This window comes from Salmo salar, chromosome ssa06, assembly GCF_905237065.1.
Source record: "Salmo salar chromosome ssa06, Ssal_v3.1, whole genome shotgun sequence".
Taxonomy (NCBI): Eukaryota; Metazoa; Chordata; class Actinopteri; order Salmoniformes; family Salmonidae; genus Salmo; species Salmo salar.
In genome coordinates, this window is record NC_059447.1 from 55,741,201 (window position 1) to 55,767,842 (window position 26,642).

Sequence of the window (26,642 nt, forward strand, 5' to 3'; positions counted from 1 at the left end):
AACCGAGCACTGAAGGTGATCCTTGGTAAAGATTGCCACTCCCCCACCTTTGGAAGTTCTGTCTTGCCGAAAAAGATTATAACCAGAAAGCACTGAATATGAAATGTATTTATTAGACTGTTAGAATGCATTGGTTCAGAAATGGATTGCTCAATGCACAGCTTTTCTAGAGTTAATAGTCGGAGAAACACACAATTTTCTATGTTTTCAGGGCAAAAATTCTACAAAGATCGAGCAACAAAGAAAACAAAAAAAAGGACCATATGCATTTCAAGTAAAATAACAACCCAATGTTCATCTCCCAGGAAAAATGAAAAAGGAAATCTTAGCCACAGGAGTAGATTGCCTGGACGTGGGCAGACTGCCTGTAAGATTGATATATATACTGAACAATAATAAAAAAAACGCAACATGCAACAATTAATGATTTTAATGAGTTACAGTTAATATAAGGAAAATCAATCAATTGAAATAAATTCATTAGGCCCTAATCTATGGATTTCACATGACTGGGCAGGGGCGCTGCCATGGGTGGGAGTCAAAAAATGACTTTATTACAGACAAAAATACTCCTCAGTTTCATCTGCTGTCCGGGTGGCTGGTCTCAGACAATCCCACAGGTGAAGAATCCCCTGGGCTGGCAGGGTTACATGTAGTCTGCAGTTGTGAAGCCAGATGGACTTACTGCCAAATTCTCTAAAACAACGTTGGTATGGTAGAGAAATTAACATTCAATTCTCGGCAACAGCTCTGATGGACACTCCTGCAGTCAGCATGCCAATTGCACACTCCCTCAAAATTTGAGACATCTGTGGCATTGTGCTGTGTGACAAAACTGCACATTTTAGTGGCCTTTTATTGTCCCTAGCACAAGGTGCACCTGTGTAATTATCATGCTGTTTAATCAGCTTCTTATTTAGTCTGTTTCTTGTCATGTGGATAGATTATCTTGGCAAAGGAGAAATGCTCACTAACAGGGATGTAAGCAAATTTGTTAACAAAATTTGAGAGAAATATGCTTTTTGTACACATGAAAGATTACTGGGATCTTTTATTTCACCTCATGAAACCAGCACTTTACATGTTGAGTTTATATTTTTGTTCAGAATATTTTCTTCCCTCTCTAGGTCAGTGAAAATGCTGAGTAATATAGGGTCAATGGCTGTCTCTAAACCACTTGCTACATCAGAGATTCTCAACCCCAAGAGGTTTGTTAAATTAATTAGCCCCTCAACATAAAATGAATTATTCTCAATGCAGAAGCATGCTGTTCTACACTGTCATGGTTTCACTTTTAGTTTAATTTATCAGAAAAAGGAACATGAAAATTACAGCGTAAATGGGAGATTCCCAGTCGCTCTCCAGAGAGCACTCTGAGGCCTCAGAAAGTGTCCCATAAGCAGTCCTTTATAGACTACATCCCAAATGGCACCCTATCCCCACAGCGCACTACCCAGGTCAAAAGTAGTGCACCAAATAGGGAATAAGGTGCAACTTGGGACGCAGACATACAGTGAGGGGGGAAAGTATTTGATCCCCTGCTGATTTTGTACATTTGCCCACTGACAAAGAAATGATCAGTCTATAATTTTAATGGTAGGTTTATTTGAACAGTGAGAGACAGAATAACAACAAAATAATCCAGAAAAACGCATGTCGAAAATTGTATAAATTGATTTGCATTTTAATGAGGGAAATAAGTATTTGACCCCTCTGCAAAACATGACTTAGTACTTGGTGGCAAAACCCTTGTTGGCAATCACAGAGGTCAGACGTTTCTTGTAGTTGGCCACCAGGTTTGCACACATCTCAGGAGGGATTTTGTCCCACTCCTCTTTGCAGATCTTCTCCAAGTCATTAAGGTTTCGAGGCTGACGTTTGGCAACTCGAACCTTCAGCTCCCTCCACAAATTTTCTATGGGATTCAGGTCTGGGGACTGGCCAGGCCACTCCAGGACCTTAATGTGCTTCTTCTTGAGCCTCTCCTTTGTTGCCTTGGTCATGTGTTTTGGGTCATTGTCATGCTGGAAAACCTATCCACGACCCATTTTCAATGCCCTGGCTGAGGGAAGGAGGTTCTCACCCAAGATTTGATGGTACATGGCCCCGTCCATCGTCCCTTTGATGCGGTGAAGTTGTCCTGTCCCCTTAGCAGAAAAACACCCCAAAGAATAATGTTTCCACCTCCATGTTTGACGGTGGGGATGGTGTTTTTGGGGGTCATAGGCAGCATTCCTCCTCCTCCAAACACGGCGAGTTGAGTTGACGCCAAAGAGCTCCATTTTGGTCTATCTGACCACAACACTTTCACCAAGTTGTCATCTGAATCATTCAGATGTTCATTGGCAAACTTCAGACGGGCATGTATATGTGCTTTCTTGAGCAGGGGGACCTGGCGGGCGCTGCAGGATTTCAGTCCTTCACGGCGTAGTGTGTTACCAATTGTTTTCTTGGTGACTATGGTCCCAGCTGCCTTGAGATCATTGACAAGATCCTCCCGTGTAGTTCTGGGCTGATTCCTCACCGTTCTCATGATCATTGCAACTCCACGAGGTGAGATCTTGCATGGAGCCCCAGGCCGAGGGAGATTGACAGTTCTTTTGTGTTTCTTCCATTTGCGAATAATCGCACCAACTGTTGTCACCTTCTCACCAAGCTGCTTGGCGATGGTCTTGTAGCCCATTCCAGCCTTGTGTAGGTCTACAATCTTGTCCCTGACATCCTTGGAGAGCTCTTTGGTCTTGGCCATGGTGGAGAGTTTGGAATCTGATTGATTGATTGCTTCTGTGGACAGGTGTCTTTTATACAGGTAACAAGCTGAGATTAGGAGCACTCCCTTTAAGAGTGTGCTCCTAATCTCAGCTCGTTACCTGTATAAAAGACACCTGGGAGCCAGACATATTTCTGATTGAGAGGGGGTCAAATACTTATTTCCCTCATTAAAATGCAAATCAATTTATAACGTTTTTGACATGGGTTTTTCTGGATTTTTTTGTTGTTAGTCTGTCTGTCACTGTTCAAATAAACCTACCATTAAAATTATAGACTGATCATTTCTTTGTCAGTGGGAAAATGTACAAAATCAGTAGGGGATCAAATACTTTTTCCCCCCTCACTGTATATTTTATCCTGGGGTATTTCGAAATACCCTCAGTATGATTTTCCAATACCGTTTTTTTTATACATTTGAATATCGGTACTTTTTAAATAAATACCTGCCGTCAACTTGTGCGCTAGGTAATAGATAAAGCAGATCAAGTTCATAATTTGGTCTTTTAGATAGTTTTTCCATTATGATGCTTACTGGTACTACTTGTACTGTACTAGTTTCTCAAAACAGCTGTTTGAGCATGTCATGTGTGTTTGTTCACAAAGAACCACAACGAGCAAAGCAGAGCCCTATACTATGTACGTGGTTTGAGGACTTTGCGATGTAACTTTGGTCAACTCTGAGTTTAACTCGGAATAACCGGTACCACGAAAGTGGCTCTCCTTTTAGCCAGGTAAATTTCTATGGCAACAAAACCTTCAGAACTAACCTGCTCCCAGACAGGCTAACTCAGGGATTACTCCATTTATCCTGAATGACGTGTCAGAGCCGCAAATTGAGGACCAATGAAATCAGATTCCCTCCCTCTCGCAAAGATTGCGTTATCATCCCCTTCATTTGAAGAAGACGACTGATTAAATATTTTATTAATCAATTTCTTTTGTGTTGAAAAAAAAAGTTTAAATACCTAGCACATTACACATTAGTAATGGCAGAATGCAATTGAAACTTCACACAGTAAAACTTTTGTATGACTTAATTTTGATCGATAGGAGAGGGAAAATAGGTAAGTAATAAAATAAAGACGGCACTATATACCCCTCGGGAGATTCATGAGGTGAGTCACTCCTGCAGCACAACTTAAAGCTGCAATATGTAAATTGTTGGGAGACCTGACCAAATGCACATAGAAAAGTGAGTTATAGATATATCATGGTCATTGAAAGCAAGTCTAAGAAGAGGTAGAGCTGTTCTATGTGCACTATTTCTATGCTTCCCATTCTTAAGTTTAGTTTTTGTGTCTTTTACTTTGGTTTTTGTACACCAGCTTCTTGGAAACAGCAGTTGAGACAATCCCCACCTGAATTAACATCCATTCCCTGCTATCTAATATTTTTTTGTGCATGTTGCAAGCTACGTTTTTAGATACTTTGATAACTTTATGAGCTGTGTTGTAGTTAATGTTTGCATGCGCTAATTAGCATTTACCTAGTATCCGCTGTGGGAATTCCTTATCACCTGTTAGCATTTTTTTAGCATTCTGCTAACTGACATTTTGGGGTCTATTTTCATTTGAAGATATGGAAATCTGGATACCGCCCAACCCTTTTCCAGAGGCCTACATCCATGGCCGTGCAGATCCATGGTTCTGTCCCCAATTGCACCCTATTCCCTAGTGCACTTGGTCATTCCACCAATTCGGTGTCTTTGATATGTGTAACTTGGTGGAGAAAAAAAACATTTAATATCACCTAATTTTAACATTCTGTCAACGCAATAAAAAACATGTTTTCCCATCTCAAAAATGACTATAGTAAGTGCCAAATAAAGTAAAAGGTTTGACCGTAACAGGGTTGACGATTTCATCTTAAAAATCAGCCATAAATTCCTTTGCGACAGATGAAATGGAAGCTTGTTGTGTGCAACAGGGAGGGGCAACTGAGTGTCATAAAATAAAATTGTTGAAACAAGCTTTAGAGAGTTCACGTAACAGTGTTGACCTTAAAATGAGGGACAGGGGTTTTTTTCCACTAAAATGAATCACATTAAATAAATAATTTTCAAAAATGACTGTCAAAGAAACAAAATAACTAGGACTTCACAATGACGGTGAACTTCAAGAAATGTTGGAGGTTAAGTGGGTTAAAATATTCCTGGAAGTCACAGAGGGTGCATGGAGTGAAATGTCAAAAGTCTTTATTTTCATATTTAAAACAAATCTGATTTATTGAATTCTCCATGTTTCCTATATTAAAAAAGGGCACTTCATTGAATATAACAGGCTTTTTAAAATTCAATATTGGTTAAACATTTCTACTTAAAATATCAAAATGGCACTCATTTGGGCCCTGGTCAAAAGTAGAGTAAAGAGGGAATAGGGTGCCATTTGATCCAATCTGCTTCTAGCCCTGAAGAGATAGGAACACCCAGTCCCATGGTCACGTAACCTCAGCCAGCATAAGGCAACATAAGGAACAAATTAGCCAACTGGGGTATTCACTAAACAAACTCATAGGTCTACAACATACTATGAATCTCTCTCAGTTTTATGAGAGGGGAATCGGGGTTGAGTGGAGTTATTCAAATGAGCAGTCAGCATTATTAGCTCCATGTTCTGACTTGAGTTGGTTACATTCCCGTGGTTATGTAAAGGTCACACACGGACTGCATCCTCTTCTTTATTTAGTGCACTACTTTTGACCACGGCCCATAGGGAATAAGGCTCTGGTCAGAAGTAGTGCACTATGCAGGGAATAGTTTGCCATTTGGGTTTCAGGCACTGTGCCAGATAGCCTTCCTCTACTCCCTGAGCACATTCCTTCTCACTGCGCTACCAGGGTGTTGGACAGCAAACTCAGGCAAAAACCTTTTGGATGGGGAACACCACCATTTATGGCTTGGCACAAAAGATTCTCTCATGCGTGCACGCACACACACACGCACACACGCACACATGCACAGCTAATGCAATAAGCTTGAGCTCCTCCGCTTGCTAAAATATTCACTGCAGTAGGTCGACAGCAGTGCTTGTGACGCATCTCACACTCAGGATGTGTCAATTGCGCTGCATGTGTGAAAGTACTGGTAACCAAGTTTGCTTCTATACCACCACAGTCAAGGATGTAAATGGAACTTGGCCATAGGGAAGACATTTCCATTGAAACAGCAGAACCATTAACCCACAGCTCTGGAACTGTAGAAAGCATCTTAGAGTGCAGATCTAGATTCAGTTTAGTCTTTTAGACCACAATGAAAAAGTGAACACTGGTTGAGTATTTGGGAGTCTCAGAGACTCATATCAGAGTCATGAGCAGAGCATGACTGCGTCCCTAAATGGCACCCTATTCCCTATGTAGGGCCCTGGTCAAAAGTAGTACACTAGTACATAGGGAATAGACTGCCATTTGGGACTCTGACCGTGTCTTCTGGAATGCCCAAGTGTTATTACCCCTTTGATATTACAGAAGTCTTCTGCCCCGAGCCAGGGTTTGCAGTAAGAGCTAGGAAGCCTATAACTTATAGCTGCAGATACCCTTTTCCCCCTGGACAAATCCCTAACACTAAATCAGCTTACTATGACCGTGTTGCTGGGTATGGCCAAGCAGAAACCAAACTGTGGTTGTGTTCCAAATGGCACGCTATTAAGTGGCAATAGAGCTCTGGTCAAAAGTAGTGCACTATAAAGGGAATAGGGTGCTATTTGGGACACAGACTGTCTCTTTTCATAGGAGAAGTCTGAAGTAAAGCTGGCTTAGACCAGCTCTAGACCACAGGCAGATCCCTGGAGTCGCTCCTTTTTTGGTTTCTAGCTTATAGCAAGTTGTTTCCACAGTAACATCACTTGAGCATGTCATTAAAACACCATACTGTAAGTAGGGAAACATAAGAAATGCTAGTCTGCCACTGTCTCTGATGGATTGTACCGCAGCCCCTATGACTGACTCAATTACTCTTACATTGCTGTGGAATTTCTCAGGTAAATATCATCTTGAAGTCAGAGAGAGTGAGAGAATTTTAGTCACAATATGGATATATGATACACTTGTTATTTTCAAGGTGACAGGAATAAAAAAATAATTTGGGTCTCTACAATCTCTGTTGTAGGCCAAATACCTGGGATATCACTGGCGGTGATAGGGCGGTGAACAATTGGCCCAGCGTCGTCCGGGTTAGGGGAGGGTTTGGCCGGGGTGGTCCGTCATTGTAAAATAGGAATTTGTTCTTAACTGACTAGCCTAGTTAAATAAAGGTTAATCCTATCCCTACAGCAATGAAGCAAGGCACACATGACATACTTCCTGAACTGGGGGGGCCAAAGGAGTAATAATCCCTATCCATCTACAAGGCCTACTACAAGACAACAGTGGGCAAACTCACTCGCTACCTACCCTGATAGTAATATGTTGTATGTACCTTATCAGTGTTGGCTACTGGGGAGAATGTAGTAAATTGACAATGAAGTAATCTTCTAACAGCAAACATCTACAGCCAATACAGTACAGGAAAATCACTTTCTGATGACAAAAGTCCAATAGTCAGGGAGCTCTCTAAACATAGAGGAATGGTGAAATGACCCAGTCCACAGAGTCAACAGACCTCAGTCTAGGGCCTATAGGCCGTAGATGGCATCTTTGCATTCCGTAGGCAGTGGTAAGCCACAGATCTGTAGGCTGTAACTACAGCCCAGTGTCTACGGAAGAGTGAGTAATGTTACAGGATCCGTAGTAGACCCAGGGCTCATTTTACTGCCTGCCTAGAGAACAAGATCACTTAATAGATTAGTAACAACTTCTGTCATCAGAGACAACTGAAAAATCTACCATCAGAGAGAGAAGGGAAAGAGACCATTAAATAATGTTGATCAGCATTTAGAACTTGATGGTATTCTGGAAGACAGAGGCTGTCACAATTTGGTTTAGGTACAAAGAGGCCAAAGATAAGCGTTATAGAAAGATCATTCTATATAATGCCACACCTTTGAGGGAGTTTGAAGCTACAGTTTGTAAGGTAGGCCATCAGTATGTAGAGCCAAAGCTGTACCACAAAGATCAATGGACATACTCAGTGAATACTCATTAAAATAGACTCCATGAAGTCACCAAGCAAGCACACCGCATACCTCTCCACATGAAGGAGTTAAGTGGAACAGACAGTTGTTCAGATGACCCACTGTTGTGTTCACGTTTCCTTCATAAAAACTGTAGGAGCATTTACTGGTAACTACAGCGTCTCTTGTAGAAAGCAGAAGTACAACAGTACATCCTCTTGGATTGTGCCCAACTGGTACCCTATTCCCTTTATAAGGCATTACTTTTGACCAGGGCTCATAAGGTGTGAAAAAAGGAACAAGGTGTGTTGATTGTAAACAAAGAGGCCAGGCAGTACTAGGCAATATACTATAACCACCTAGATCTTTAAGTGACAGACAGGTTTTAAAGTGGAAAGCAGGCCAGGAGTGGGGAGAACATTTCTTCATTCTCACAGATTTATGACAAAGAGGCAATCAGAGGGAACAGCTGATGCTTGGCCAATAACAGGCAGGATTCCATTCCCAGAGATGTGTTGTGTGTCCCAAATGGCACCCTATTCCGTATATAGGGCCAATAGGGCTCTGGTCAAAACTAGTTCACTACATAGGGAATAGGGTGCCATTTGGGACTCAATCGTGATGTGACCTTAGTGAGAGAGGCTCCCTCTTACCATCCTTTACCTAGTTCATTACAGCACATAACTCAAGGTTTAGGGCTCCCGTGTGGCGCAGCGGTCTAAGGCACTGCATCTCAGTGCAAGAGCCGTCACTACAGTCCCTGGTTCAAATCCAGGCTGTATCACATCCGGACGTAATTGAGAGTCCCATAGGGCGGCGCACAATTGGCCCAGCGTCCGGGTTTGGCCGTCATTGTAAATAAGAATTTGTTCTTAACTGACTTGCCTAGTTAAAGAAAAGGTTAAATAAAAATTAAATAAAAAGGTTGTAGCTGGGGATTCATACATTGGCTATATGGATGAGCCGCATGCCATAAATGAGCATGGCCTCAAATTGGTTGGTTATGAATGTGAAAGAGACGTGTGGCATATTCTGAGAGATTTTTCCACTGATCTTTTTCAGATGCAAATGTTGTGTAGATCGTAAGTGTGGGTGCAAATTTAAAACTTGCATGGGATGGGCTTCACAAGCTGTTGTGGTCTGAGTAGGCTATGAGGGGATTTGATTATCTGGACAGGGTTACTCCAGTGGGAGAAGTTTGTACTGGGTAAAAAGTGATTGAATTCGTTTTGGAACCGGGCTGCTTCCCGGTGTGAGCCCGGTGCCCCGTTCAAAGCCTGCGGCGATGTCAGCTCAAAGCAAAAGTGACGTAGCCTAGGCTAGATTAAGCATGTGGAGTAGGATTCTGTGTTCACATGCAACAATAATTGCTTTTGATAACAATGATTTATCTGCATTCCCAATGAAAACTAGTTTGAAAATTCTATCATTTATTTTATGGAAAAGGGATGTACGTTTCTGGACGATGCACCATGCTGCCTTGTTGACAACATGACCGAGCGGCACAGATTACGGTTCGATTTGAAAAGGGCGCTCCTTCCTCACCGCTTTTGCCCATTCATGTCACGGGCCATAGACCAGTGCACTGCGGCTCAGGTTAATAGAATTTACTTTGCTATCTGAGTGTTCACTGTAGTCGAATGACGAGGGAGACTATTTCATTTACATATAGGTAATCAGAATGGGCATAGCCTAAACCTATGTGAAAACCATTGCAATGAATACATTCCCTAATTTTGGTAATAACTGAAGGTATGATAAATACAGATTTATTTGGCACTGGCAGCAACACACATAGGCCTATTCTACACCACTGATTAGCCTACTGAAAATGTGACATTTATTTTGTGCATAAAATAAAACTGGCTACATTGACTGAGTTTAGCCAGCAGCCAAATTCTGACATTCCTCCTCCCCCCCACTAAATTGGACTTTTGGCCAATCAGATCATTGGTGGAATTGGTGGAAAAAAGATCAGAATTGGGATGCCTGTGTGAACGCAGCCATTATAGCCTGAACAGTAAGAGGACAATGTCAACTGTGAATCCTAATATAGGATTTTTGTAGACAGTCTGCTACATTCTGAACACAGAAACCTACGGTACATTTTGTTCAAATAAGCGACTTAATCGAAAGGTTGGCTGAAGATTCATTGTCGACTAAACGTGACATGTGTGTGTGACATTTAAAAGGGGCCTTTAATTAAATCATTACGAGATGTGCGTTTATGCCAATATGGCATCAACGTGTTGACACAACCCGTGGAACCGCGATTGAATCACAGCAATCCAAATTCATGATTTCTTCTGAGCGAAAAATACCAATCTTCGTTGTTTGATATTTGGGAATCAAATAATAAACTGCACAATGTTGGTTTTGCTGCGATTTTGGACATGCGACGGAATTCTAGAAATACAACTGAAAAGCATCTGTAGAAATAACAAGAAATTGCATATTTACCTGGTCGAGAGGGAGATTGATGATTTCGCTTATGGGTTGCAGCAAACTCGATCCAGTGCATGCCGGTGACACTGTTTCTGTAGCCATGATTCAGTGAGTGTTGAGTCCCTCTACTCCCCTTCCCCTCTGACAGTGGATCCCCGATTCGCCCCGACTCTGATCCTACATCCACCGCAGTAGCTGCTGTTTGCTGCTGGCCACTACTGGCTGTCGGTTGCTCTACAGCACATTCTAGGCGGAAATACTTCCCAAATCAACCATAATTTGGGCGGGGAAGGATTCGTCTCATTCCCGCTTTAGACAATGGTTTGTGACAATGTCAGCACCATATAGGCTGGACTAAATAGGCGTTGGTGCCACTGAATTATGTCTAAAAAGGCTAAATGGGACTTTTAATTCTCCGTTTCCAGTTGAAATAGGCTAGTTTTTATTCGTGTTATTTCATTTCTCTCGTAGTCTAAAATATAACTTATTTTTTTCTTTATAAATAGCATACTAAAATGTTATATTAAGCGCAGGTGCTCAATATGAAGCTCTGCTTCCGCGCATACTGAACGCAAAAAAAAATAAGACGCTGCGCTGCTGTCCCCTCACAGTGTCACTGTTATTCACCCCAGTCCTGAAGGTGGAGGCAAAACAATATCATAAACTACAACGTACTTCATAGAATCATACGAGGAACCCCGTCTTCCTTTGCGTTTCTAAGAATTCCGTTGGCTGAGCATCATCACGTGATGCCAACTTCCGGGCTTAAAAAAAAAGAAATAAATATTTTCCTGTCCAACAAACGTGAATTTGAGATAAACAAACGTTATATTTTATTTAGCTACGAAACGTTCGAATGTAGGCGGTGGTAGCCACATACATTTTACCATGGTGAAATGCGTGGTCCAGGGGTGTCCTAATCGAAGTGACAATAATAAAGGAGCGTTTCCGAATCGTCCTTCCAAGAGGTTTTTCAATTTTCCTAATGACCAGGCTCGGGTGAAAGTGTGGCTTGCCGCACTGCGAGAGACGGAGAAGGAGGATTCAACAGAGGAGCACAGAATATGTGAAGACCACTTTCTGACAGACCACATAACACCACGCGGAATAAGCGAGGATGCCATTCCTATCATGCCCCCATACCTCGACGGGCCACTGAGTCTGATCAGCCCGTGGGGCGAGGACTCTTCTGACGAAGAGGAATTCGTGGATGATGATGATGCTTCGGCTATGCACGTGAGGATGCGCTCCTCATTTTGACAGCTTTCTTACTGCATTCATTGTAGTCGTTTTAACTTTTAGCAAGCCCTGTCTATATGCATTTTGTTTACAGAATGACGATGTTGAAGAAGAATATGATGAGAGTCAGGCCGAGACAGAACCATCTGCATCAAGGTAAGGTTGCGGCACTCTAGCCTGTATGTAGGATAAAAATTGCAATAATAAACATTCATCCTTTTGTGGTTTTAACTACTGGCATACATGCATTGTGCACGTCTACACATCTCTCTAGGTGTATGAAAACATCAAGGCCTATTTCAGTGGTTGTTATTTTATCCCCTTCACTCTAGGTTCTGTGAACTGGTTGAAGGCACCAAGACAAAGACTAGACAAGGTATGGGTAATCATCATTACTGAAAAAGAATGATGCTTCCGTGCCTTTGACAAAGACTTTATCCCAAATGGCACCCTATCTCCTATATAGCGCACTACTTTTGACCAGGGCCTTTTAATATACTATATAGGGAATAGGGTGCCATTTGGGATGCAGAAATGTCTTTTGTTTGTTGCTTTGATGCAATGTTGTACCTTTTTCCTACTGTAGTCAGTGCTTCCACTGAACCCAAGCCAGTGTTACCGGTCACCAGTAAGGGATTTGTCCGCCAGGATCTATCCCTGGCTCTGTTGACCAAGAAGTTCCTAAGGCTGATGAGTGGCGCCCCTCATGGTATCATGGACCTCAACCTCGCAGCACAGAACCTCCACACACGCAAACGGAGGGTATATGACATCACCAACTGCCTGGAGGGGATCAAGCTCATCCAGAAACAATCGGCCAACAAGATCAAGTGGATGTGAGTAATATGAGTAATATATCTTCAACACACAGGCTCTTTGCCAGTCTGTGCTCCCACCTTCTGTGTTTATGTGTCTGTTTTGACAGGATGTGTTCATGCAGGGTTGTATTCATTAGGCACCGAATGGAATAAAACAGACTAAAATAGGAAGGGACTACCTGAACTTGTCCTATAAGAAAGACTCATTTTCATGTTCTGTTGCAAAACTTTTGTAAAATGCTTTCTGTTGCGTGCCCTGATGAATATGCGACCCCCCCCCCATGTCAACCTGCATGGTTGCAAGGGGTTGATCTGTATTCTGTGTGGTTTCCTCCTCTCCCTCCCCAGAGGTCTGTGTCCAGTCACCAGTTTTGTTGGGCCGAAGCAGAGGCTTCAGCGGGAGCTGCAGAACCTGAAGACGGTGGAGGAGAGTCTGGATGAGCTCATCAAGACCTGTGCCCAGCAGCTCTTTGACATGACCGACAGTTTGGACAACATAGAATATCCTTTTAGAAAAGCATACAATACATTTCATGTCTTACATGGGTTTCGATTCTCAAACTTTTTCCAGAAGTGTGCACTTGCACACTCGCCATCATGGATTGAAAAGCATAGGCTTTGGCTGGAGGAAGTTTCCGCCATTGTGAAATCCATGTGAGAAAGTGCAACTGTAAATTAACCTACGTTTCAGTTCACAATCATCAGGAATGAACCATACTGTGCCCAAACATTGGTTCAGTTATCTCAGTGTCTAAAGTACAAGGGTGTTATGTATCCTGCTGTTGTACCCTCTTTAACTCCCTTTGCACATTAGCCTACGTGACCCACAGTGACATCAGTGGTATCAAGGTGTTCCAGGAACAGACGGTCGTTGCCATCAAGGCCCCGGAAGAGACCAAGCTGGAGGTGCCAACACCCAAGGAGGTACAGTAAGCCCTGGAGCGACAACCACAACCCTGCTTTAAGCGTGAAACAACAGAGAATCTGAATGAGGATAGACTGCCGATAGGTACTTATCGCAGTATGAGGCCGTTCCTTCTCTTGCTAGAACAAAAGATGTACCTGCTGTGTACCGACCTGGTACCAACGAAACTGCCGTTTCTGCTTGTAGAATTGTAATGCTCGGCAGTGGCCGACAACTCGACTTTTAGAGAGCACGGACCTCCACGTGGGGGAGCCGACAGGAGTGACAAGAAAAATGAAGAGAGAGGGCACTTTTTCCTATCTAATCCACCCTTTTCATCAGAGTTGTTCGAACTTAAACAATAAAGCTACATAATACATTTTTTTAGAGCAAGTCTAGCAAAAGAGGGTTGTGCTTGAAGAGGGATTTTTTTGTTTGGTTTGCTAATGTGCATTTATAATTTAGCTAGATAGCAAGCTAAAATTTTCTAACTGAGCAAGTCAGTCAAACACACTTAATATGAAACAAATGGGGTGGTAATAAGTTCAACACAAACACTAAATGCTTTACCACTCTAGCTATCTGGCCACTGTAGCTAGTAACATTACAATTCAATCACAATGGATTTGTTTCCATGAAGCAGCTGCCTGTAGCTCACTGCCGAGAGTAAATGCGGCGTCTTTGCTTAGCTAGCACAACAGCTAGCTAGCAAATCATGCTAACAGCTAGTTAAAAATGTATCTATGGGCTTTATGTGATTATGGAGAGTGAATTAACATTTTTTGTCATCTTGCTAGCTGTGGCCATCTGGCTAATTGCAAAAAAGGCTTTCTGCAACATTAGCGCAGGTATAGCTAACGTTGACTAGACCATAAAGCAAAAACGCTACTGCCACCTTCTGGTTCGGAGTATTTTAACAAGGCTGAGTGGCTGTCAACTTCAAGGTCTTTGCTGTGTGAACACAAAAGAGATTGACTGCCGACACTGTAAGGAGGTGCTAAGTACTGTCGGCAGGGAAACGTTTGACAATCCTACCAGTTTTTGTGAGCTTTTACAGACCTTGATCGTGTTCATTAGGAAACACATTAGAAAACCTTTGTGCAACAAACTTGCGTTTCTTATTGGACAAGTTCACGTAGTAGCGCTCTGTTTCGGACCATTTTGTGCCCAGTGAACACAACTCTGTTGCAGTACATGCAGTACATGCATGCGGATGCCATCTAAACAGTTGCAGAATTGGTACAATTCTAAACCAATTAGTCTGCTGTTGATTGGCTGAACTAATCACTGAGTTGTTTCCATTTTAGGACGTCATCCAAATCCACCTGAAGGGAGGCAGGGGACCAATCAAAGTGCTGACCTGTGAGATGGACGGGCCTCAACGTGCCACACAGGGAAGTGGAAAGACAACAGGCTTTCTATCACTGGAGGAGAGCAGGATTAAGACCATGCTTCTGCACACCGGTAACAACACAGATGTGCTTTTCAATCAATAAAATGATACAATTGTTAAGCTATATTAGGTGCTCCAGACATTTAATTACAACTATGTAAAGTACCTTGAGATGTCCTACTCTGTAAGAAAGGGATTATGCCATGATTGGATTGGAACATTGAGTGTGTTCCCCACTGCAAGCAGTAGAGAGAGCTGTTTACTATAAAATAGGCTTGGGGAATACTGTATCAAATGAGGTCAGTTTTGTCACAAAAGGAAAGTTATGAAAGTAGATATTTTGTTGTGGTCAACAAATCAACTGTTAATTTCTCTCCTTCTGTAGGGGCCTCTGCATCACAGAATGCTGTACAGAGTGGGTAGTCTGACATTATGGTAGTATGCTGCACTGTCACATTGTCCTCATTGGATTTTTTTGTCTCACTGTTTGGACTCTGACTCCACATTCTGACATTGTCGCTTTGGGAAGAGGCCATTTTTGTCATTTTTTTATATTTTTTTCTGTGTAAAATGCCAACGATTCCTTGTATGACTTGATTGTAAAAAGTGCACATAAGTCATGAAATCACAAGCTTTATTTTTATACATGTAGTTTTGCGTTTAGTAAAGTGGTTGCAGTACACTACTGTATTCCTGTACTTTTCAATCATCTTAAAATGTGTGGGAAATGGTGGACAGTATCAATGTGACAGCTATAGTCATTAGAAAGTAACAAATGCTCATGTACATAAAGTTTAATTTTCCAAGCAGTTTCATCATGTACCCTAGTGGATTGGAACGTGTATGTTCTTTGCTTTTATTTTTTTCATCTAACTATTCTGAATGCCCTATTAAAAGTTTTGTTTTTCTTTCTGTTTTTCTTATCTGTTATTACTAATTAAGAAAACACTTCCAATGCATTCTCCTATGAATAAACTCACTTGTATATAAAAACAAATATCTATCCCTTATTTTATTACTTATCTCAATGTGCAACATCCTGGCTAAATTTCTATTTATGAGGTACACGATTTTGAAATGTAATTAACTATTTATGAAATACAATTTTTTTTAAATAATTCCTATGGTGTAGACCTGAGCCACCTTATTCACAAAGTTTGTAATTGCTATTGAGTCTTGGAAAGCCAACTGAGCAAAGGGAAATCCATCTGGGTTCCCATTCGTTCAAACATGGCAATTCACCCGTTTGTCCCTCCCCTTTCTATACTCAGGTTGACGCTCCATTGACTATGCGCCCAGTACAGGTTGTTTCGTGGGCTAAGACAAACTGTAATAATGAAATATTTATATTTTTTCTTGGACACAAGGATAAGACATAAATAAACAGACATTTCACTACTGTAGTTTTGACTGTGGATCGGCGCGGAATGGCAAACTTGGAGTAGCTGAACAAATCCTATGGCACACCAGTTATTTTTTGAAACTGTTAATTAAGGATTGGGATATAACTTATTTTATAGACAGAGACATTTAAAGTGAGCTAAGATGCCGCCGCCGGAGCTGATCACGGTCACGGAATTTGTGGCCGAAACTAATGAGGACTACAAAGCGCCCACAACCTCAAACTTCACCACTCGGATGTCGCATTGTCGGAACGCCGTGGCAGCATTGGAAGAGGTGGGTGCAGGCCACCGCAGTGTGAAAGTAGCAATATACTGTAATTGACTTTACATTTTTAAAGGTTTTTCTATAATCAAATGTGTGCCTTTACGCACGGATAGCCTTTACGCACAAAGTAACCGAATTTTCCCACATTTATTTGTCGAGTTTAGTTTCCCTTCAAGTGATACGGATGCAACTTCTGAAACCAAAAGAGGAACGGAAAAAGACCTCTAAGAAATCAAAGCATTTTTTTCTTATCCTGCTTTCTTATCCCCCAAAAGTGTCCACCAACAACTGCTCATAAAACGCCCAAGTTTATAGGCTATTTAATTCTGACCCAATTCTAATTAGCAATCTATATACCAAAAATGTAGTTGAACATTCCTTTGTAAAGATGTAATTATTGTAGGCTACTATGACCTCATGCAAAAATGCTTTACCCCGTTATGAGGAATCTATCTTATCTGTTAGCCTACTGCCTATGAGACAGTTTCACTTTGAAAACAGTGTGTGGACACTTCCATGCGTTGAGGCTTGAGCCCTTTACAAACTTGAATAGTAGTACCACACCTTTAATACACAGTGGGTCCTTCACACTTCCATATCATTGGAATTGGCTTTCCTTGAAAAGTCCCAAATGGCACTGCTATGGCGCTGGTCTAAGGTAGTGCACTTTAAAGGGAATAGTATGCCGTTTGAGACATAGACCTTGTGTTTGCATTAGGCCTATTGTCATGCACGGTAGATCACAATGGGTACTTCTATGGCATCCCTGGCATCTGTTGGCATCCAGATCTGCTCCTGAATGCTCACTGGAGATGTGCTGTTGCCCCAAACCAGGCTGGTTATAGGCTGGTAATAAGAACATGGTCTGTCAATGCACAGATACACTACTGGCCTTTGGGGAGGCTGTATGAATCACTGGATTGTTATAGTGTAGGCCCTATCCATTTTAGAGCAAACTGTTTTTGCGCAATGGAGGAAGTCACACACACATAGCCCTATGAGAGGATCTGTTGATGTGTGAACAGTGTTGCATACAGAACATACCACATGAGGAGAGCTGACTAGAGAACACTTGTTGTAAGTGTTACATTAAGTGTAATCTTGTCAAAACAAAGAAGTGTTGTATTGCAACGGCTTTCTCTGTTTCACAACTGAAAGTCGGAAACAGAATGCCAGTCTTTAGCTTCCCCTTTCCCCCATTAGATTTCACAGTTGACAATGAACGCACTGTGTTTATCAAGTTGGACACACAAATGCATTCACACACACGATACACTCACATTGATAAATTGACACAAACGTCCAGAACACACAGCAGGCAGGCAGCAGTAATGGCAATCATTACATCAAGTCGACTGACAGGCAGCACTCCCCTTTCCAGTTCCTCTTGTCTGCCAGACATGGCCTGTAGCAGCCCACTGTGGCTGCCTGTTGTCATCTGCTTAAAGCCTTCTGTGGTGGCCTGCCTGTTGATGACAGTATCGCTGTGGACTGGAGTGTCATGCTGTTGCTTCTTTGTGTTGTGTGGTGGGTAGCTCTGTTCCAGAGAGCCACAGAGTGTTTTCACATATACAGTTGAAGTCGGAAGTTTACATATACCTTAGCCAAATACATTTAAACTCAGTATTTCACAATTCCTGACATTTAATCCTAGTAACAATTCCCTGTCTTAGGTCAGTTAGGATCACCACTTTATTTTAAGAATGTGAAATAATAGTAGAGATAATTATTTCATTTCATCATTTTTTATTTCTTTAATCACATTTCCAGTGGGTCAGATGTGTACATACACTCAGTTAGTATTTGGAAGCATTGCCTTTAAATGATTTAACTTGGGTCAAACGTTTCGGGTAGCCTTCCACAAGCTTCCCACAATAAGTTGGGTGAATTTTGGCCCATTCCTCCTGACAGAGCTAGTGTAACTGAGTCAGGTTTGTAGGTCTCCTTGCTCGTGCACGCTTTTTCAGTTCTGCCCACAAATGTTCAATATGATTGAGGTCAGGGCTTTGTGATGGCCACTCCAATACCTTGACTTTGTTGTTCTTAAGCCATTTTGCCACAACTTTGAAAGTTGTTTTGGTCCATTTGGAAGACCCATTTACAGTGAGGGAAAAAAGTATTTGATCCCCTGCTGATTTTGTACGTTTGCCCACTGACAAAGAAATGATCAGTCTATAATTTTAATGGTAGGTTTATTTGAACAGTGAGAGACATAATAACAACAAAAACATCCAGAAAACCACATGTCAAAAATGTTATAAATTGATTTGCATTTTAATGAGGGAAATAAGTATTTGACCCCTCTGCAAAACATGACTTAGTACTTGGTGGCAAAACCCTTGTTGGCAATCACAGAGGTCAGACGTTTCTTGTAGTTGGCCACCAGGTTTGCACACATCTCAGGAGGGATTTTGTCCCACTCCTCTTTGCAGATCTTCTCCAAGTCATTAAGGTTTCGAGGCTGACGTTTGGCAACTCGAACCTTCAGCTCCCTCCACAGATTTTCTATGGGATTCAGGTCTGGAGACTGGCTAGGCCACTCCAGGACCTTAATGTGCTTCTTCTTGAGCCACTCCTTTGTTGCCTTGGCCGTGTGTTTTGGGTCATTGTCATGCTGGAATACCCATCCACGACCCATTTTCAATGCCCTGGCTGAGGGAAGGAGGTTCTCACCCAAGATTTGACGGTACATGGCCCCGTCCATCGTCCCTTTGATGCGGTGAAGTTGTCCTGTCCCCTTAGCAGAAAAACACCCCAAAGAATAATGTTTCCACCTCCATGTTTGACGGTGGGGATGGTGTTTTTGGGGTCATAGGCAGCATTCCTCCTCCTCCAAACACGGCGAGTTGAGTTGACGCCAAAGAGCTCCATTTTGGTCTATCTGACCACAACACTTTCACCAAGTTGTCATCTGAATCATTCAGATGTTCATTGGCAAACTTCAGACGGGCATGTATATGTGCTTTCTTGAGCAGGGGGACCTGGCGGGCGCTGCAGGATTTCAGTCCTTCACGGCGTAGTGTGTTACCAATTGTTTTCTTGGTGACTATGGTCCCAGCTGCCTTGAGATCATTGACAAGATCCTCCCGTGTAGTTCTGGGCTGATTCCTCACCGTTCTCATGATCATTGCAACTCCACGAGGTGAGATCTTGCATGGAGCCCCAGGCCGAGGGAGATTGACAGTTCTTTTGTGTTTCTTCCATTTGCGAATAATCGCACCAACTGTTGTCACCTTCTCACCAAGCTGCTTGGCGATGGTCTTGTAGCCCATTCCAGCCTTGTGTAGGTCTACAATCTTGTCCCTGACATCCTTGGAGAGCTCTTTGGTCTTGGCCATGGTGGAGAGTTTGGAATCTGATTGATTGATTGCTTCTGTGGACAGGTGTCTTTTATACAGGTAACAAGCTGAGATTAGGAGCACTCCCTTTAAGAGTGTGCTCCTAATCTCAGCTCGTTACCTGTATAAAAGACACCTGGGAGCCAGACATATTTCTGATTGAGAGGGGGTCAAATACTTATTTCCCTCATTAAAATGCAAATCAATTTATAACATTTTTGACATGGGTTTTTGTGGATTTTTTTATTGTTATTCTGTCTCTCACTGTTCAAATAAACCTACCATTAAAACTATAGACTGATCATTTCTTTGTCAGTGGGCAAACAAAATCAGCAGGGGATCAAATACTTTTTCCCTCACTGTACGACCAAGCTTTAACTTCCTAATGTCACGTCCTGACCAGTATTAGGGGTTATTTGTTATTGTAGTTTGGTCAGGACGTGGCATAGGGTATTTGTTTTATGTGGTTCGGGGTGGTGGTTTGTTTAGTAGGGTAATTGATTTATGTATTCCGGGGGGTTTTGGGCACTGTTCTATGTTAGTGTATTTCTATGTTCTGTCTAGTCTTTTGTATTTCTATGTTTTGTTAATTGGGGTTGGACTCTCAATTGGAGGCAGGTGTTTTCTACTTGCCTCTGATTGAGAGTCCTATATATAGGTGTGTGTTTGTTGAGTACTTTGTGGGAGATTGTTCTGTGTATAGCCTTGTGCCTTACCAGCCTGTGAATAGTTGTTGTGTTTTCTTTGTGTACGTGTTTATTTTGGGTCTCCTTCTTCACCAAATAAAAGAAGATGACTGCACATATTCCTGCTGCGTTTTGGTCCACTTTATCCGACGACAACCGTTACAAAATCTCCCACCAACCAAGGACCAAGCAGCGGGGTACGGAGCAACGGGATAATAATGTGGACTATAGGGAGCAGCACCTGGAGTGGAGAAAGCAGCGCGCTCGGGAGGAGATGGCATCCTGGTCGCTGGAAGTATTGGAGGCAAGGATTGACTGGACGTGGGAACAATTACTGGACCATTGTGACAACCTGCCTGGGAAGCAGGTAGAGATGGAGAGGCAGCCCCAATAATTTTTTTGGGGGGGGCACACGGGTAGTTAGGCTAGGCCAGGCAGTAGACCTAAGCCAGCTCCCCGTGTTTTTTGGGATGAACATATGGAGTGGAGGGTGCCAAGGTATGCGGAAGTGCGCACGATCTCGCCCATACGCACGCACAGTCCAGTGCGAGTGATCCCAGCCCCTCGCAAGTGCCGTGCTAGAGTGGGCATCCAGCCTGGTAGGAGGATGCCTGTGCAGCGCATCTGGTCACCGGTGCGCCTCCTAGGTCCAGGCTACCCTACGCCCGCTCTACGCACGCAACCATCAGGCCCCTGCACAGCCCAGTTCGCCCTGTACCAGCACTCCGCTCGTACAGGGCTACTAGTTCCATCCAGCCAGGATGGGTTGTGCAGGAGGTGCGATCGAGACCGCCAGTGCGCCTCCACGGCCCGATACCTCCAGTACCAGCACCACGCATCAGGCTTCCAGTGCGTCACCCCAGTCCAACTCAGCCCGTTCCTGCTCCCCGCACTAGCCCTGAAGTGCGTGTCCCCAAACTGGCACATCCAGTACCAGTACCACGCATCAGGCTTCCAATGCGTCAGTCCAGTCTCGAGCTTCCGGCAACAGTGTCCAGTCCAGAGTATCCGGAAACAGTGCCCCGTCCAGAGTGTCCGACGACAGTGCCCCGTCCAGAATATTCGGCAACAGTGCCCCGTCCAGAGTATCCGACAACAGTACCCCGTCATGAGTATCCGGTAAGAGTGTTAAGCCCGGAACCGAGTGAGACGGCCTACAGTTCGGAACCAAGGGAGACGGCCCACTGTGCAGAACCGAGTGAGATGGCCCACAGTTCGGAGAGGGGTGAATGGGTCTACAGTCCGGAACCGAGTGAGTCTGCCTGCGGTCCGGAACCGAGTGAGTCTGCCTACGGCCCGGAACCAAGCGAGTATGCCTACAGTCTGGGTGGCTGTAGACCAGAACCTGAGCCACCTCCAGTATAGGTGGGTTGGGGAGGAGGGGGGTGTAGCACAGGTGCCGTCGTTGACGGCAGCCACCCTCCCTTCCCTCCCTTTAGTTTAGGGGATTTATGTTTGTTTTGGGGTCATTTTGTTTTGTGAAGTGCACCAGTCCCTCCTGCAGCAAAGCACCCCCACAACATGATGCTGCCACCCCCGTGCTTCACGGTTGGGATGGTGTTCTTCGGCTTGCAAGCCTCCCCCTTTTCCTCCAAACATAATGATGGTCATTATGGCCATCATTTTGTTTCATCAGACCAGAGGACATTTCTCCAAAAAGTACGATCTTTGTCCCCATGTGCAGTTGCAAACCATAGTCTGGCTTTTTTTATGGCGGTTTTATAGCAATGGCTTCTTCTTTGCTGAGCGGCCTTTCAGGTTGTCGATATAGGACTCGTTTTACTGTGGATATAGATACTTTTGTACCTGTTTCCTCCAGCATCTTCACCAGGTCCTTTGCTGTTGTTCTGGAATTGATTTGCACTTTTCGCACCAAAGTACATACCATCTCTAGGAGACATAACGTGTCTCCTTCCTGAGTGGTATGACGGCTGCTTGGTCCCATGGTGTTTATACTTGCGTACAATTGTTTGTACAGATGAACGTGATACCTTCAGGCGTTTGGAAATTGCTCCCAAGGATGAAGCAGACTTGTGGAGGTCTACATTTTTTTTTCTGAGGTCTTGGCTGATTTCTTTTGATTTTTCCCATGATGTCAAGCAAAGACGCACTGAGTTGAAAGATAAGCCTTGAAATACATCCACAGGTACACCTCCAATTGACTCAAATGATGTCAATTAGCCTATCAAAAGCTTCTAAAGCCATGACATAATTTTCTGGAATTTTCCAAGCTGATCAAAGGCGTAGTCGACTTAGTGTATGTAAACTTCTGACCCACTGGAATTGTGATACAGTGAATTATAAGTGAAATAATCTGTCTAATCAATTGTTGGAAAAATTACTTGTGTCATGCACAAAGTAGATGTCCTAACCAACTTGCCAAAACTATAGTTTGTTAACAATAAATGTGTGAAGTGGTTGAAAAACGAGTTTTAATGACTCCAACCTAAGTGTATGTAAACTTCCGACTTCAACTGTAGTCCTCTTTAAAATAACCGATCTCAGTCCTCTTTAAAGTGAACTCTGGGGTTAAAAGTGAAATATCTCAGTTCTCTTCGTATTCACACTGTCCTTACCTTTGAATGAGGACTCAACTCTTTTGCCAGTTCACTTCACCAATGTTTTTGGTCCGAGTCCTCTTTGCATTCTCATTGCTATTGTTAAAGTTGCTTCCTGTTCGTTTCTGGTATCAGAACAAAATAGTCAGCACATAGTAACTTCTGATTTATTTGTACTTTAATTAATGCAAACACGTGTGTGTGTGTGTGGTATATGTGTGGTTCGTATATATACGGTCTCACTGTTATACCTCGCAGGGCAAACAGAGAAGAGAACGACATATCCTTTGTTTCTCTTTTATACTCTGACAGAGATAGTTCCCGCTCAATGCTGGCCTGTCAGAGGGAGGAGCGTGGTTTAAACTTGCTCCTCCTATCGTCGGCGCGCAGGCTGGTCCCAGCGTCGTGACGCACTTCCTGTTGCCGGTTGTAGTTCTTCTTGTCTTCAGCAGTTGATTTATCCGCAGTTCATATACTTAATATTGTAGCATAGCTTCCCCGGTATATTATAAAGGTTATGCATACAAATAGCCAGTTCAACCCTAACACTATGTTTAGAAAGGAACTAAGATCTATTTCCAACATTCACTCAATGCACTGTGGGTTTTTACCATTCCATCAGAATGTGTTCAGACAGCTAGATATACCATATACCTATGGTGCCTTCGGAAAGTTTTCAGACCCCTTTTTCCACGTTGTTACATACAGCCTTATTCTAAAATTGATTAAATAAAAATAAATCCTAATCAATCTACACACAATACACCATAATGACAAAATGAAAACAGTTTTTGAAGAATTGTTGCTAATTTATAAAAAACAAAAACAGAAATACCTTATTTACATAAGTATTCAGACCATTTGCTATGGGACTTGAAATTGAGCTCAGGTGCATCCTGTTTCCATGATATGTTTCTTCAACTTGATTGGAGTCCACTTGTGGTAAATTCAATTGATTGGACATGATTTGGAAGGGTACACCCCTGTCTATATATGGCCCCACAGTTGACAGTGCATTTCAGAGCAAAAACCAAGCCATGAGGTCAAAGGAAATGTCTGTAGAGTTCCAAGACAAGATTGTGTTGAGGCACAGATCTGGGGAAGGGTACCAAAACATTTCTGCAGCATTGAAGGTCCCCAAGAACACATTGGCCTCCATCATTCTTAAATGGAAGAAGTTTTGAACCACCAAGACTCTTCCTAGAGCTGGCCTCCTGGCCAAACTGAACAATCGGGGGAGATGGGCCTTGGTCAGGGAGGTGACCAAGACCCCGATGGTCATTCTGACAGAGCTCTAGAGTCCCTCTGTGGAGATGGGAGAACCTTCCAGAAGGACAACCATCTCTGCAGCACTCCACCAATCAGGCCTTTATGGTAGAGTGGCCAGACAGAAGCCACTCCTCAGTAAAAGGCCCACTTTGAGTTTGCCTAAAGGCAACAAATGATTCTCAGACCATGAGAAACAAGATTCTCTGGTCTGATGAAACCAAGATTGCACTCTGACCTGAATGCCAAGCGTCACGTCTGGAGGAAACCTGGCACCATCCCTAAGGTGAAGCCTGGTGGTGGCAGCATAATGCTGTGGGGATGTTTTTCAGTGGCAGGGACTGGGAGACTAGTCAGGATCGAGAGAAAGATGAACAAAGCAAAGTACAGAGAGATCCTTGATGAAAACCTGCTCCAGAGTGCTCAGGACCTCAGACTGGGGCGAAGGTTCACCTTCCAACAGGACAATTACCCTAAGCACACAGCCAAGACAACGCAGGAGTGGCTTCAGGACAAGTCTCTGAATGTCCTTGAGTGGCCCAGCCAGAGTCCGGACTTTATCCCGATAGAACATCTCTGGAGAGACCTGAAAATAGCTGTGCAGTAACGCTCCCCATCCAACCTGACAGAGTTTGAGAGGATCTGCAGAGAAGAATGGGAGTCCTTGTGGCGGGCCGAGTTGCGGGCTGTTCCCGGTTGCCAGTTGAACGGTGTTTCCTCCGACACATTGGTGTGGCTGGCTTCAGGGTTAAGCTGGCGGGTGTTAAGGAGCTTGGTTAGGCGGGTCATGTTTCGGAGGACGCATGACTCCACCTTTGCCTCTCCCGAGCCCGTTGGGAAGTTGCAGCGATGAGACAAGATCGAAACTGGGGAGAAAAAGGCGTGTAAAATAAAATTAATTGCAATCAGAAGATACTATGTAAATATTATTGGTAACAGAATAAATAGCAGAATAATAACTGCATATACATTTTTTTATAGAGATTTTTTACTTAACCTTTATTTAACTAGGCAAGTCAGTTAATAACAAATTATTATTTACAATGACGGCCTACACCGGCCAAACCTTAAGCTGGGCAACACTGGGCCAATTGTCCGCTAGCTAGCATTAAACTTATCTTATAAAAAACAATCAATCAATCATAATCACTAGTTAACTACACATGGTTGATGATATTACTAGTTTATCTAGCCAGTCCTGCGTTGCATATAATTGATGTTGTGCGCATTCGTGAAAAAGGACTGTCTTTGCGCCGACGTGTACCTAACCATAAACATCAATGCCTTTCTTAAAATCAATACACAAGTATATATTTTTAAACCTGCATATTTAGTTAATATTGCCTGCTAACATGGATTTCTTTTAACTAGGGAAAATGTGTCACTTCTCTTGCAAACAGAGTCAGGGTATATGCAGCAGTTTGGGCCGCCTGGCTCGTTGCGAACTGTGAAGACTATTTCTTCCTAACAAAGACAGCCAACTTCACCAAACGGGTTATGATTTAACAAAAGTGCATTTGTGAAAAAAAGCACAATCGTTGCACGACTGTACCTAACCATAAACATCAATGCCTTTCTTAAAATCAATACACAGAAGTATATATTTTTAAACCTGCATATTTAGCTAAAAGAAATCCAGGTTAGCAGGCAATATTAACCAGGTGAAAATGTGTCAGTTCTCTTGCGTTCCTTGCACGCAGAATCAGGGTATATGCAACAGTTTGGGCCGCCTGGCTCGTTGCGAACTCATTTGCCAGAATTTTACGTAATTATGACATAACATTGAAGGTTGTGCAATGTAACAGGAACATTTAGACTTATGGATGCCACCCGTTAGGTCAAATACGGAACGGTTCCGTATTTCACTGAAAGAATAAACGTGATAGTTTCCGGATTCGACCATATTAATGACCTACGGCTCGTGTTTCTGTGTGTTATTATGTTATAATTAAGTCTATGATTTCATAGAGCAGTCTGACTGAGCGGTGGTAGGCACCAGCAGGCTCGTAAGCGTTCATTCAAAATAGCACTTTCGTGCGTTTTGCCAGCAGCCCTTCGCAATGCATTGCGCTGTTTATGACTTCAAGCCTATCAACTCCCAAGATTTGGCTGGTGTAACCGATGTGAAATGGCTAGCTAGTTAGCCGGGTGCGCGCTAATAGTGTTTCAAACGTCACTCACTCTGAGACTTGGAGTAGTTGTTTCCCCTTGCTCTGCATGGGTAACGCTGCTTCGAGGGTGGCTGTTGTCGATGTGTTCCTGGTTTGAGCCCAGGTAGGAGCGAGGAGAGGGACGGAAGCTATACTGTTACACTGGCAATACTAAAATGCCTATAAGAACATCCAATAGTCAAAGGTATATGAAATACAAATCGCATAGAGAGAAATAGTCCTATAATTCCTAAATAACTACAACCTAAAACTTCTTACCTGGGAATATTGAAGACTCATGTTAAAAGGAATCACCAGCTTTCATATGTTCTCATGTTCTGAGCAAGGAACTTAAACGTT

At 43.0% G+C, this 26,642-nt stretch overlaps 3 protein-coding genes across 4 annotated transcripts in view; 2 read left to right on the plus strand and 1 right to left on the minus strand.

Moving 5' to 3' along the window:
- mboat2b (membrane bound O-acyltransferase domain containing 2b) overlaps window positions 1-10,882 on the minus strand; it is a 75,290-nt gene extending 64,408 nt beyond the window's left edge. Inside the window, exon 1 of the mRNA XM_014204846.2 lies at window positions 10,278-10,882. Coding sequence (XP_014060321.1) covers window positions 10,278-10,364 — 87 coding nt within the window. The 5' untranslated portion in view covers window positions 10,365-10,882. The remainder of the gene's footprint in view (window positions 1-10,277) is intronic.
- A 113-nt stretch (window positions 10,883-10,995) lies between these two features.
- e2f6 (E2F transcription factor 6) lies at window positions 10,996-15,613 on the plus strand. 2 transcript variants are annotated; one of them, XM_014204707.2, is made up of 8 exons: window positions 10,996-11,498; window positions 11,596-11,657; window positions 11,834-11,877; window positions 12,088-12,337; window positions 12,668-12,820; window positions 13,129-13,243; window positions 14,531-14,687; window positions 15,002-15,613. In XM_014204707.2, the coding sequence occupies exons 1-8, from the start codon at window positions 11,151-11,153 to the stop codon at window positions 15,037-15,039; spliced, it is 1,167 nt and encodes a 388-aa protein (XP_014060182.1). In that variant the 5' UTR covers window positions 10,996-11,150; the 3' UTR covers window positions 15,040-15,613.
- A 267-nt stretch (window positions 15,614-15,880) lies between these two features.
- LOC106607659 (arf-GAP with SH3 domain, ANK repeat and PH domain-containing protein 2) overlaps window positions 15,881-26,642 on the plus strand; it is a 53,403-nt gene continuing 42,641 nt past the window's right edge. The window contains exon 1 of the mRNA XM_014204849.2: window positions 15,881-16,293. Coding sequence (XP_014060324.1) covers window positions 16,162-16,293 — 132 coding nt within the window. The 5' untranslated portion in view covers window positions 15,881-16,161. The remainder of the gene's footprint in view (window positions 16,294-26,642) is intronic.